Here is a 14,938-nt window from a genome sequence, read left to right as displayed (position 1 = left end):
TTATGGGCCTAGATAGAAAGTGGGAAGGACCTATTTGCCTTAGCAGAGGGGGTCAAAAGCCAAGCAGCATAAATTTAAACTGATTGGTAGAGGAGAGAGGAGGATTTTTTTCTCACCCAGAGGGTGGTAGGAATGTGGAACTCACTACCAGAATAGTTGTAGAGGCAGAATATATCATCATATTTTTAAAAAGACTTGAAGAGCCTTGACCTGCAAAGCTTAAGACCAAGTGGTGGCATGTGGATTTAGGCTGAGTAGTTTTCCATTAACTGGGATGTGCTGAATGGCCGACTTCTATATTTTAAATTATCTACAGTCTTTCAAGGGAGTAAAATTTCATTTTTTTTTAAATTTGAGATTGGTAACTGAAGCTTTTGAGCTATAAAATTAAACAATAACAATAATAATGAAGTTAATGGCACAATCATACAAATAATTGCCACTGTTCAAGAGATTTCCTTTTCCTATTTCAAATGATTATCAGCAAATATTTTCATTTAACAGGAGAACAATAAATGGAGTTATGTAATGGATGAGCAGCTTATGACCTGGGCCACATCTAGACCAGAGGTAAAACATTAAAACATCTGCACAATATCAGACATTTGAAAATTATTTTCCTAATTTTATATGACTCAGGATATTTGATGGCATAAAACATTATTTACTCTGTGTCTAGTATCATTATCTGGAAAGCTGGTTGTATGCTGCCCTTTGCTTCAAAATACCTTTGTAACTACCTCAGAAGAGTAAAAAAAAGAGAATACTAGAAATACTCAACATCTGTAGAGAGAGATGGTTAATGTTTCAGCTCAAAGGATTATTCTTTACCCCTGAATTTCATGCTAGTTGTATTAAGTAAGACTGCCAGATTGGTAGAATTTCTGTCAATTCAATGCTGTTAGGTTAAAGGTGTCAAAAATGGGCTTGAGACTACCTAGTTTAATTAATAAAGGACCCTTGCACACAGAACTTACAAATAGATTGTACTCATCTTTATATCATAAAGTCAAAAGGATTTGTATATAATCAGTTGCGTCGTCTTTTCCTTATCATCATATGTGCATAAAGTAACATTTACTTTATTTAGGACTGGCAACTAGGTGGTAAAAGTGATGTATTCCTGTGGGGAGGTGGACGTCATGGACAGCTGGCTGATGCTGGAAGCAGTGCTTTAGTACCTACTCTTGCACCATCTTTGACACAAGCTGTGCAGGTGAAGATTTTGTTTTATTTCAATCAGAAGTCCCACATGAGAAACTGTTCAATGTAAAACAAAGTTTTAAGATTAAAATTAAGCAATTGCAGCTAACATACTTGAGAACTCCTTGAATTTTGTCTTCAAACTCTCCTGATCTCAATATTTTCCACATTTGGCTAAAGCCATATTCTAAATGAGTCCTTGGCATTACATCTGTAGTGTAGCTGCAGGAAATGATTACAACTTCACTTGTACTAATTTCTGGTAATATCTTTATGAATAAATCTTGTCCCAGTTTTGCTGTGGTAATGATGGTGAAACTATCATTACAGTTACACAGGGCCATTATTCCTTTGAAGTGGCAGAAACTAAAGGATGTTCTTGCATGTTTGTTTTAACATGGAAATCCCAAGGTTGATGCCAATGATCCAACATGTCTTCACAGAATGAAGTATTTGCAGCCACCACCATCGTACATCAATTGAGGCATCTTAAGAATTAATCCCATAGTAAAATAGCTTGGAAATCTTTTTTGTAGGAGGTCTAATTAAGTTTTTATTGGTAAATTAAGTCATGTTTTCGCCCTCTAAAGTGTATTTTCAATACTTATTATTGCATTATAATGTTTAAAACTTAATTAAAAATTGCTCCCTGGTTCATTGTGACTGGCTGCTCGGCACTGCAGCTGAAGTCCCTTTGCCACTGACGATAAACTTTGACGTAGTAGTGTAACTTTTTGTTTACTTACATAATGGGAAATAATTGTATTTTAGTCAAGGTAAGTAAAATTAATTGCAGGAAACTTAGAATATTGTGGAAAAATCTATGCATGATTATCTGTGAAAAGCTTGAATATGCTTTTTATTTACAACTATATGGTGTCAGATCATGCTTAATCCAGCCTGTGCTCACCCCTGTAATTTCCACCTGGCGGATGTACCTTATGCAATCCTGTGGGAGCTATTGAGCCACTTCAAAGGTGTGTGGAATATTTTCAAATGTCTCTGATAATCAGAAACATTCATAAACAGCACGGATAGATCTAAATAACTAAAAATACAGTTACTTAAAATATTAGCCTACTTGAAATTAATTAAAACATAATGATAAAATTTTAAAAAGGTAAAATAAAATACCATCTGTACTTACTGCTTCATTTGGGGTTGGTGACCCTATTCAAGTGAATGGGGTCAAAGTACATTACGCCAGCCACACCTGACATAAAGCTGAGTGGCCAGCTGTGAAGTGCAATGCCGAGTCCAGCACTGGCTTCTGCATTTGAATGTGCAAGTGCAGAAGTTCGTGAAGAGCTAACCGATGAACAGGACATTGCTATTGGTTCTCTATGGAGCTGCCAACAAAAGGTTGCCATGCTTTTGGCTTCCTGGACTTGCAGTTCTGGAATTCTCTCTCTCTCACTTAACTATCTCCTTTAAGAACTAAAAGCTACTCCATGATCAATCTTTTGAACACATGTCCTAATTTCTGCTTGTGGCTCAGTACCAAATTTTGTTTGAAAACAGTCTTCTGAAGCATTTTAGGCTCTTTTACTAATTTCCTGGCTAAGAGTTTAAAAGGAAAGCAGCAAAACAATGTAGAGTGAAGTATTTAAATACAAGTATTTGACCATGAAGTGGATGAGTTAGGTTTTCTTGTGGAATTAGTTAGCAAAAAAGAATGGCATGGAATGAGCAATGCAGATTCTAAATAGTGCTGCCTGTGGCTTAACACTCACTGATGTTAGCGGCAAGGGAGCAGTATTTGTGGCAGGAATTGAAGCAATGGTTTTGGCCTTCTCAATATTTTATTGGAATCCTCGAAGCCTTGCCTCAGTGGACCAGCTGTTCCTTTGCTGTCTTGTTTCACATGTAGTCACATAGTACTACAGCTGACTCAAGTCTTTGTCTCCTCAGAAAACACCAACACTATTTTTAAAAAAAACAGTAAGTGTTATGTAATGTAATATGCTGTGTAATCTTTCCATTGCTTGTCTCGTGACTAGGTGGTCTGCGGGCAGAACTGTACCTTCATTGTTCAGGCCAATGGAGCTGTTGTAGCTTTTGGAGAAGGCAGCTATGGACGTTTAGGTCAAGGAAATTCTGATGACCTCCACACTCCCACTGTCATTGCAACATTGCAGGGTAAGCATGTGCAACACTCCACAGTTGAAGTAATTGCTTAAATATTAATTTTCAATCCAGATTATAACTAGTTAGACAGAATTATTTTATGCAGTTTGGATTTCTGTAAAGATCTGACATGCATTGCTCATAGTCATTAGTTCAAACACCCAAACCCTGGAATCTACAGAGAAGACTTAGGCAGACTTATACTTTGACATTAGAAAAACTACAGCCTGCATCCTAAGGGAAACAAACTGATCTTCCTGAAGGATTTCAATGCCAAGGTCGAAAAAGACACAATCCTTTGGAAAGGTTTAATTGGCAAGGAGTAGAGAAGGCTAACTCCAAAAGAGCTCTCCTTGTCTCAAAATGCTTTAAGAGTGTCATAACCAATATCCAGTCAGACAGATGAGTAGAATATCTCATGAAATCACTCCACATTCAGGCAATAGCACCTGAAATTGTATTATTATGTAAGCAAGAGACCTCAAGGACAGGTACATCACCTGCAGCATGGTAAGTACTGTTGGATTGGCAACTGCTTAATCTGCTCAGTGAGAGGAACAAAGACAACAGAAAAGTTGCTGCAAGAAAATCAATGTTGGACGTTTCAGGGACCCAACAGAGTTAACTCTTTTCTGACAGTGACTTTCACAAACAACCTGACAACCCCAGCCAGCAGAAGTCATGGTCTCTCCATAGCATCTGGATTGCCCTGAAGTCCACCATAATTCGCACCAGGAAAGATTCCTGGCTTACCTACCAAAAAAAACAGGACTAGTTTAATCAGAATGACCAAGAGATCCAAGAGCTAATTAACTGTCATTACAATATTCTTGGATTGGAAACTGCACCATACCTTCAAGGTATCTGAAGGTGGGGGTTTGACAGAGCTAAAGAGAACGGATGACAGGTGGAATGAGGGCAGGAGTTGATAACCATGACGTGATAGATTCATTTTTCCTGTCATGATCATCTGCACCCCTAGCACCCAAGTGCCCACCTTGCTGAGAGCAAGAATGAAAGGAAGCTTATCAAGGACTCAAGCAGCAGTCAGCATCCACTGGAAGAGGCACTGTAGAATTGAAATGAAAACCAAAAATACTGGAAACACACGGCATATCAGGCAATATCTGTGGAAAGGGAAAGGGTTAATATTTCAGCTCTAGGACCTTCATCAGAACTGGGAAAGAGGGATTTTTTTTTAAGACATAAATTCAGTGGGATAGAAGCTGGAGAAAAGATTCAGAATCAGGTTTATTATCACTGACTTGTATGTCATGAAATTTGTTGTTTTGTGGCAGCAGCACAGTGCAAAGACATGAAATTACTGTAAATTACAAAAGTAAATGAATAGTGCAAAAAGAAGGAAAAACGGGGTAGTGTTCATGGGCCGTTCAGAAATCTGATGGCAGAGGGGAAGAAGCTATTCCTAAATCATTTGGTGTGGGTCTTCAGGCTCCTGTACCTCCTCCCCGATGGCAGTAATGAGAAGAAGGCATGTCCCAGATGGTGAGGGTCCTTAATGATGGATGCCACCTTCTTGAGGCACCATCTCTTGAAGATGTCCTTAATGGTGGGGAAGGTTGTGCCCATGATGGAGCTGGCTGATTCTACAACCCTCTGCAGCCTGCTTTGATCTTGGGAATTGGAGCCTTCATACCAGGTTGTGATGCAGCCAGTCAGAATACTCTCCACTGTACATCTATAGAAATTTGCAAGAGTCTTTGGTGACATACCAAATCTGAAACTCCTAACGAAGTAAAGCCACTGGCATGCCTTCTTCGTGTTGGGCCCAGGATAGATTTTCTGAGATATTAACACCCAGGAACTTGAAGAGGGGAACTTCTTCAATATTACCATCCTGGAAGAGAAGTGGCAATGAAACCAACAGTAAATGAAAATCAAACAAAAATACCTGCAGATGCTGGAAATCTGAAATAAAAACAGTTCTGATGAATGGTCCTGGGCCTGAATGATTAACTGTTTCTCTTTTCACAGATGCTGCCTGATGTGCTGAGTATTTCCAACATTTTCTGCTTTCAGATTTCTAGGCCTGCAATATTTTTCATTCTTGCGTGGCATGTTCGGCTAGCAAGTTCATCCTTATTCAAACCTGGGCCTTTGATTTTGATAACTAAATCCAAGGTGAAATCACAGAATTGGGAATTAACTTGTGAAATGAGAAATTCAAAATTTGTGGCAAAGTAGAATTGGGAAAATGCATAAGGTTGTGCTTCCTTGTGTTTTAAGTAAAAATTATAATGAATTTGGTTTTGGTTTAATGTTCAGATACATTACTACTTAGTGACTATAAATAATTATATTTATAGACGTATGGTGTATATTGCAGTTGCATTCTATGTTTGTTTATTTTCTATTGTCTTGCTCTTGGTTCCATTGATAGAAGTCAGTATTTTGTTTTTTTCATTGCCAGGTTATGTTGTGACACAGTTAGTCACCTCGTGTGGATCAGATGGTCATTCAATGGCTCTGACTGAGAGTGGGGAGGTTTTCAGCTGGGGTGATGGTGATTATGGAAAGCTTGGACATGGAAACAGTGAAAGACAGCGCAGACCAAGGCAAATCGAGGCCCTGCAGGGAGAAGACATAGTGCAGGTATGCAAACTATTTCACTCACATTGAAAAGAATGAGAAAATTTTGTTGTACACTTTTCGTCTTCACACAGATACTCTCATCGCAGTGGGTGTTGAGTGCAGAGCCTTTTTTTATGCTGGTCTTATGCAGGGTGGCCTGGAGTAATCTCCAACTACACAAACAAAATTGGCATACTTTATCCCTCCGTCATTGTACTGATGCAGTAATGTTTCAGCTCCACAAGCATGGCTCTCTATATCCATTATCCATTAAGTCAATGAAATATGTTGCAGATTGTGGACTTGGGCAGCTTTTCAAGGAATATTCTTAATTGTTGTTTCCAAGAAATTGAACTAAATGATGTTTCTTCCTCTTTGAACAGCTCTCATGTGGATTTAAACATTCCGCTGTGTTAACAGTTGATGGAAAGCTCTTTACATTTGGAAGTGGAGATTATGGGCGCTTGGGTCTCAGGAGCACATCTAACAAAATGCTGCCTGAAAAGGTGACAGCACTGGAAGATTACTCAATTGGACAGGTACTGATATCGAGAAATTATTAGATCTATAAAGTAATTATAATGTGCAATTGCATAATGACCCACCTTGCTTCTTTGAAAACCTGAGATATATTTCATTTGGGCCTGGTAATTTATCCACTTCCTAAAATGATGAACCACTTAGTACTTACTCTTTTACTGATTTGAAACATACCAGCAAAAAGACTTCCCTTGGTTGCACTTCAGCAATTCTGTGCCTCTATTGACTCTAAACCATTTAATATTAGGTTCATTGAAATCTTCTACTTTTACTGCCCCAGTGCTCTTGCACTTATCAGGAATTTGCTTGCAGATTTCCTCACCTATCTTTCCTTGTACCTGTTTGGCAAAGTACGGTAAGCTCCTGGCAGTGATTGCCTCTTTGTTCATTAGTCCATCTCATAGCCTTATTTGATGATCCTCTAACACATCATCCCCTCTCAGAGCAGTGGTTGCCTCTTTAACTAGTATTGCCACACTGCCCTCCTTTTAAATCTTCCCTCTCCCCGCTATACTCTGCAATCAATGATATTAGGTTGCCAGTTTTCTCCCTCTTTAAATCACATTTCCATAACAGCTACAATGTCATACTTCCTTGTGTTTATCAGTACCCTCAGTTCATCTGCTTTATTCACTCCACAACAGATTGAGTTCATTGTAATTTGCCATTCTACCCCATCTGGTCAATATACTGTACAACTCATAAATAGCTACTGAGGTCAGTAAATGGACAATGGATGCTAGTTTTGCCATTATGACCCTCATCTCCTAAATTAAAAGAAAGAGAAAATGACCAAAGAGCATAAATTTGCAGGGTTTTGGGCAGCAAGTGGTGCAGTATTTAGCATTGCAGCAAAACAGCTCCAGCGATCTGAATTAGATTCTGACTTCTGGTGCTGTGTAAGTGGAATTTTCACATCCTCCCTGTTTTTTTTTCTGGGTGCTTCGGCTTCCTCTCACATCCCACAGATAATGCTGCAAGGTTAATTGACTGCTGTAAATTACCTCTGGAGTATATAGGTGATAGGAAATCTGGGGTAGTTGGGGGGTGTAGGGGAGGGAGAAGGTGTTAATGGGAACCTGAGAGAAAGAATAGGTTACAAGAAAATGGGAATTCTGAGAGCTGGTACAGACTTAATGGGCCAAATGATCATTTCCTATATCATAAGAAAATATGACAAATGAGAAGAGCATTAAATCGGACAGATGTTCGAAAAATTGAAATGGGCGCTTCTGTTTTTTCAAAAGGATCTTCCTCCTGTCCTGGAAACTTGCCTTTACCTGGAACAAATCCCTAGGTGCATTCCATTGGGAAGCTGATTGACAAGGACGGACAAAATGCAGGGCGTCTTCATGCATAAATAGTGACTACTTTCTCAAAGAATGTTTACTAGCCTGATACTTGGTTGCCTCATAAGGAACGGTTCAGAGGGTCCTGGGTTTTCAGAGCCCCTTGCCTCACTGGCAGTAATAGAATCTGAATATTTTTAAAAGCAGAAGTAGTCATTGACTTCATTCAAGGTACTTTTTTGGATATTAAAGGAATCAAGGTATATGGAGATATGGCAGGAAAATGACATGGTGGTAGAAGATCTGCCATGATCTTGTTAAATGGCAGGGCAGGCTTGAAAGGTGTATTCCTCCTCCTAATTTATTTGTTCATATCTAACTGTCTTGATAGCCAGTGAGGCTTTACCTCCAAAACTGTCATTGAGATGGAGCCCTGAAATTCCTCCTATGGAAATGCCAGAGTTTAGTGATAGAACAGGTTACAGGAGATGAATGGCACGTTACTTACTATTCATGAGTTACCAGAAATTTTCAGATTATTCCCATATTAATTGTCAAATATTCAATATTCATCATAGAAAAGGGTATTTGAAGGCTCTGAGCAAAATTAAAAGAGTTTGTGAATATACAAATAATGTATTATTTGTAAATTCACAAGCTATTTCCATGTTGTTATAAAGCAAAGGTAATGTTTCCTTTATTTCCTCAGGTGGCTTGTGGATTGAATCACACCCTAGTTGTTTCATCAGACGGAATGACAGTCTGGTCGTTTGGTGATGGAGACTATGGAAAGCTAGGCTTAGGAGCATGTACTGTTAAATGCTGTCCACAGGTGAGAATAAAACATATAGACAAGAGTCATATCTTAGCCTTTTGCATAAAGCACATATGTAGTGCCAGCTTTTTATTGGAAGTTCCTAGGACCAATGCCACTTTGTGCTTTTACAATAAAGTATTTGGTTTAATTTCAAAAATGCCTTTGTAGTTGTTTATCATACTGTATCTAAAAATATTTTAAAGTAGTTTAACATCTAATAATTACAATTACTTTGTTTCTTCCTTTTCTCTGGCATAGATATCCAATGTTAAGAGTTTACCTAGTGGTGTTTTGGGAAAAAAAAACTATCAGCATGGTTTTGTTGACAGCTCGGCTATTTTGTTAACTGGACTATGACCAACAATTTTGACTATCAGACTTGTTAACTGTGCTTTGATAGGTACTGCAGAACATTCTGCAAGATTGTAATGTATGTCCTGCAATGATTCATTAGCCTGGCTTTCAAAATGCACAACTTGAAACAGAGCAAGAAAATATTGTGTAAACAACTGGGAGCAAAGGTTTATTTTTGTTTGTTCAAGTTTCCCATTCCAATTATAAAATCAATATATTTTATTGTGGTCGAGGAGAAACTGGTACTGTGTTACTATTTGGTACTGGTATTGGTACTATTTGGAAACTGTTAATAGTTGATTTGAATAAAGTCACTGTTCTCAAATTAACTTGTTTGTAACCGTTAACACCACTGCATGAAGATCACATTGAATACAGTGGTTCAGATTTTTTTCTCTTTTATATTGGGGATTAAGGTTCTTTTATCTATTTTGAGATTTCATATCTTTTTGTATGAAAAAAGTCATAGATAACTGTACTAATTCTTTTTGCTTAAATTGAGGATTAAATCAGTTTCTGATATGCTGATAGATAATTTCTGACAATATTTTATCACCAGCTTTGATTTTTTGTTTTACCAAGCAGAGAATTGAGGCCCTTTGCAATAAAGGAGTGAAGAAAGTAGCTTGTGGAACCCAGTTTTCTGTTGTACTAACAAAGGATGGACGTGTATTCACTTTTGGACAAGGTACATTTCTATCTCTTCCCGTCTCGTCATTTTATTGCAAGTAATAATGATATAACATTAAGTTAGTAAATTAGTAGAGACAGTTAAAGGTGCTTTGAGTGATTCCTCATATTCTGAAGCCACTTGGTTCAATGTCAGAACTCAGGACCACCAGGAAAGTAACAGGTTAGAAAATGTTACACTCGTATCAGTGGACTGGAATGTGCTTGACCTGACTTGTGCCTTTTATTTGCCTTCTGCACCTATCTTTAGAGCCAACACAACTTGCAGTGTTATTGAGGCCTTAGCCTCCATTGTAGCCATTCCACAAAGCAGAGCAGTGCACAAGTAGAAAGGAGGTCTCAGCAGCACAAAGAGGCCACAGCATCAGACTGCCAAAAGCAGAGCATATTGGAGGGAATTCTTACATGAAGCCAAACACAAATTATCTCCAAGAAAACCAAACCAGACAGCAACCAGCTATAATTTAAAGGTTGAGAACTGGGAAGTCTCCTCAGAATACTTTGTTTTTTATCTTTAGAGCGTCTTATAGGCTTACCAGATTCAATGCTGCGTAATCACAACCGCCCACAGCAGGTGCCTGCGTTGGAATCGATGTTCATTGAAGATGTTGCAGTAGGATCAGAGCATACACTTGCTTTGTGCTCAACAGGGGATATATTTGCTTGGGGATGTAATTCTGAAGGCCAGGTAGGTTATCTACATTCAATGCATAGGAAATTATTTCTTCAAAATACAATTACCTAATTGGACTTGACAGTACATTACAAAGTTGCATTTTAACCCATTGGAAATGATAACCAGTTTCATCCAAATGATTGTTCTAAAGTGAAGTACAAAACAAAAACAGTAGAAGTTTGCATTCTGAAAAATCGTTAAACTCCTTTGATCATCTGGCCTGTGCCGTTTTTCATAATACTGAGCCACTGCAGCCAGAAATTTCATAAAAAATATTCTTTTTTCTGCTGTCTTGAGTTATATGATTTGATTGGACAACAGCTGAAACACTTCAGTGGATTCAGCACCTCTTTGTTAGGGCAATGAATGTTCAAATAGGATTCCTATACTATACTCTCTTGTGGCCTTCGCAAAACTAGCCATAATTATCACCACTGGTGTATCTAACTTTGGTACTTATTGCTTTGTATTTCCTGGGAAAAGATTTGATTCCCATCCACTTCTGTTTCTTTTTCCCATCTCCTCCTAAAACAAAATACGTTTTTTAAGAAAATGGAGAAAGCAGAATTATTCAACAAATATTTGTAATACTTATAATGACTTACCTGGTTTAAATGGTATTTATTTCATGAAATAAAAGTTGGAGTGAATGTACAGGAACAGCAGCAGGCAGTAATTTTAAGTCCATGGTTCCCAAAACTTGTATCTGGGTCTCCATTATCGATTTATCCTATGACAGCCAGAACAGTGGAAATTAAACTGAATGGACCTTGTTGCTCTTGGTTGTATTTAGCCTGCTTTCTGTTTCTAGCTTTTGGGGATTTTTTAATCAAAACGTCTTTGCATCTTTTCCTCTGTCCATTTGGGAATCTCTAAATTACGTAGCCATAATGTAAGATGGTGATACAGTTCTTTTTAAACTCATTTCAATAGCTTGGTCTAAGTCATACCAATCAAGTTAAAGAACCAACATTAATTACTGCACTTCAAGGGAAGAATATTCGTCAGATTTCAGCTGGCCGGTGTCACAGTGCTGCATGGACCACCCCTCCTCCTCCACCTAGAACTCCTGGTAACAATTATTCTAATCTTGAGACACAAGAAGTATTGATGAAACTACACAGAAGTATATGGAACATGCATGATCAGATTATGGCTTAGTGTAGAGAACTGAGAGTGTATCAAAGTTATTCAATGGTCATAGTTCATGCAATTTTGCAATTGTTGAGGTCCTTGGTGAGACCATACCTTCCGTATTGTGTGTAGTTTTCATCTCCTTATCTGAGGAAGGGTGTTCTTGCTACAGAGGGCGTTCACCAGACTGATTCCTAGGATAGCAGGTCTGACGTATGAAGGGAGATTGTGTCAATTAGTCTTATATTCACCAGAGTTCAGAAGATTGAGAGGGAATCTCACTTCTAATGGAAATGGACAGGTTAGATACAAGAAGTATGTTCCTGTTTGCTACAGGTGGGGGAGGGGAGGTCCAAGACCAGAGCTCACAGCCTAAGGAAGAGGGGTAGGTCACTTAAGACTGCAATAAGGAAAAAAATTCTTCTCCCAGATTGTGGTGAACCTGTGGAATTCTCTACCACACAGAGCCATTGATGGCAAATTTATTCAAGAAGGAATTGGATATTTTTGTAAGATCTATCAGGAAGGAAAATTGAATCTGGATTATCAGCCGTGGTCATACTAAAAGGTGAAGCAGGCTAGGAGGACTAAATAACCTGCTCCTGCTGTTTTTCTATGTTATAGCTGGAAGGTAATTAGTTCTCATCAGATTATGGGCTTTCTGAAGTAATTTGATAATAGCATTTGAGGAAACTTTGTGGTGTTGGGGTGGCATGGGAGCTGAAGGCACAGAAATAAGGATGAGAGCAACAGTTTAAAGAATATTGGCTTTGAGTATTTACTTGATCTTTTTCTTTCTTGCACATTACCTTTGGGTGTGCATCATAAGTACAGTTTGAGCGCTTAACCTGAGCTGATTCTGCATCTTGTTATTGAAGAACACCCAGTTCATGCTTAAGACATTTTGAGATAACAGCAAATGCATCCTTGCTGGTGGTATTTACATCCTGAGAACATTAGAACATTTTCTTTTAAATGAATAATATTAAGGTCAAGCTGGCTTTTATGGAATGCTTGTTATCATTGATGTAGCTAAAGTTGTATCATTAATGACAACATATTTTTGTAACACTGATATAAAGAACACTTGCTAAAATATTTAATACATTTCTTTCTGTTAAAACCTATAGGAAAGATGAACTTTTGTCAGACGGGTGGCCTGACACTTTAGACAATACTGCAAGCTTTTAATTTATAGAAAATATAATTTTACTTGGGAACAATTTCAGACTCTAGGCTGATTTTTCTCTGCTGGGTGGTAGAAGTACAGCTGAATTAACTTTGGATGAATTTAAAGATATAATTTATGTTTTATTTTAAATTAAAGCAAGTACAGTTCCCATTCAACTTGGTATGCCGCAGATGGTACCTCCTCAGTACAGCGTGCTTAAAGAGTGCAGTCCAGAAACCCTCACAAATAGGTTACGGGTTCTGTTTCACTTCTCTGACCTGATGCACAAGTCTTGGCGACTACTAAATCTCAACTCAAATAATCAGGTATTTCTTTTGAAGTCATTGTTCTTATTTTAAAAGAATGAGTTTGGTATAGTGGTTATTAATTGGATGTTTCTTAGTTTTTTTAATATAATTCATTAATGGGATGTAGTTGTTGCTAACCAGGCCAGAATTTGGAAAAGAAAATGTATACTGTGTTAGTATTGAACTTGTCTCTTTCTCCATATTGAATTATAATTGCCAAATCTTTGTTCATTCAACTGTTTTATGTCCCTATATAACTTCCTACTGTTGTCCAAGCAACTTGCTGTATTCACCAGATCTGCAGATCTGCATCTGGAGAGAGAAACAAAATTCATGTTTCAAGTTGATAACCTTCGATCAGAAAGGTGCTTTGTCGTATCCATCCACAGCTCAAACAGGCATATTTGAAATATCCACTCTAAATTACTGCTCTACCATCCAAACCAAACCAACAGGTATAGACTTTTTGTTTTGTAGTGAATATGCTCAAACTACATCCAGACTTTTACCTGAACTAAGGCAGGACAGACTTCCAACATAACTCACAAGTTATTAGAACTAGCTACCGGTAATGGAATAATGCACTCCTCTGATTTACACAATAAAAAAGGATGTAGACTTGGCTGATGGAGCCACAAGAGACTGCAGATGCTGGATGCTATAGACTTAGCCAATCACCAATGTCTGCATTCTATGACAAGAGGATGGAATAAAGGGAAAGTGCAAAAGAACATGTCAGTATGATTTTTTTTTAGCTGGCTGCAACAGTGCCTGAGAAAAATCATTAATTTCAGGAATCTCCAAGAATCACCAAACTCCAAGACCTGGGACTCAACACCTCCCTCTGCAACTGGATCCTTGACTTTCTGACCAAAATACTGCAATCAGTGAGGATAGGCAGCAACACCTCTAGCACGATTATTCTCAACACTGGTGCCCACAAGGCTGCATCCTTGGCCCTCTACTCTACTCCCTATATACTCATGACTGCGTGGCCAGATTCTGCTCTAACTCCATCTACAAGTTTGCAGATGATACCACCGTAGTGGGCTCTATCTCAAATAATGATGAGTCGGAGTACAGGAAGGAGATAGAGAGCTTAGTGACATGGTGTCATTACAACAACCTTTCCCTGAATATCAGCAAAACAAAAGAGCTGGTGGTTGACTTCAGGAAAGGGGGTGGTGTACATGCACCTGTCTACATCAATGGCACTAAGGTCAAGAGGGTTAAGAGCTTCAAGCTCCTAGGAGTGAACGTCACCAATAGCCTGTCCTGGTCCAACCACGTAGGCACCACGGCTAAGAGAGCTCACCAGCAACTCTACTTCCTCAGGAGGCTAAAGAAATTTGGCATGTCCCCTTTGACACTCACCAACTTTTATCGATGCACCACAGAAGGCATCCTATGTGGATGCATCACGACTTGGTATGGCAACAGCTCTGCAGGGGACCGCAACAAACTGCAGAGAGCTGTGGACACAGCCCAGCACATCACGGAAACCAGCCTCCCCTCCATGGACTCTGTCTATACCTCTTGCTGCCTTGGTGAAGCAGCCAACATAATCAAAGACCCCATCCACCCAGGTCATTCTCTCTGCTCTCCTCTCCCATCAGGCAGAAGATACAGGAGCCTGAAGGCACATACCACCAGGCTCTAGGACAGCTTCTATCCCACTGTGATAAGACTGTTGAATAGTCCCCTTATACGATGAGGTGGACTTTTGACCTCACAATCTACCTTGTTGTGACCTTGCACCTTATTGTCTACCTGCAATGCACTTCCCTGTAACTGTGACACTTTACTCTGTACTCTGTTATTGTTTTTACCCTGTATTACCTCAATGCACTGTGTAATGAATTGATCTGTACAAACAGTATGCAAGACATGTTTTTCACTGTATTCCGGTACAAATGACAGTGATAAACCAATACCAATCTAGTACAATCTTGGAGGGTTAGCATGTCCATTAAGTATAATCATGGCAGGGAACACACAGGGAGTAAGGAGAAATTTGTAAGGGGAGAGTATTATGCA

The 14,938-nt window shown here is 38.7% G+C and overlaps 1 protein-coding gene across 1 annotated transcript in view; it reads left to right on the top strand.

Moving 5' to 3' along the window:
• Nucleotides 1-14,938, top strand: part of LOC127580693 (probable E3 ubiquitin-protein ligase HERC1) — a 216,980-nt gene that overhangs the window by 183,465 nt on the left and 18,577 nt on the right. The window contains 10 exon segments of the mRNA XM_052034452.1: nt 505-570; nt 1,091-1,216; nt 3,204-3,342; nt 5,762-5,943; nt 6,306-6,461; nt 8,461-8,583; nt 9,508-9,610; nt 10,131-10,300; nt 11,222-11,360; nt 12,750-12,919. Of these exon segments, the coding sequence (XP_051890412.1) occupies nt 505-570; nt 1,091-1,216; nt 3,204-3,342; nt 5,762-5,943; nt 6,306-6,461; nt 8,461-8,583; nt 9,508-9,610; nt 10,131-10,300; nt 11,222-11,360; nt 12,750-12,919 (1,374 nt within the window).

The sequence above is a fragment of the Pristis pectinata genome, chromosome 2 (genome assembly GCF_009764475.1).
Source record: "Pristis pectinata isolate sPriPec2 chromosome 2, sPriPec2.1.pri, whole genome shotgun sequence".
NCBI classification, from domain to species: Eukaryota; Metazoa; Chordata; class Chondrichthyes; order Rhinopristiformes; family Pristidae; genus Pristis; species Pristis pectinata.
This window is presented reverse-complemented; position numbering and strand designations above follow the sequence as displayed.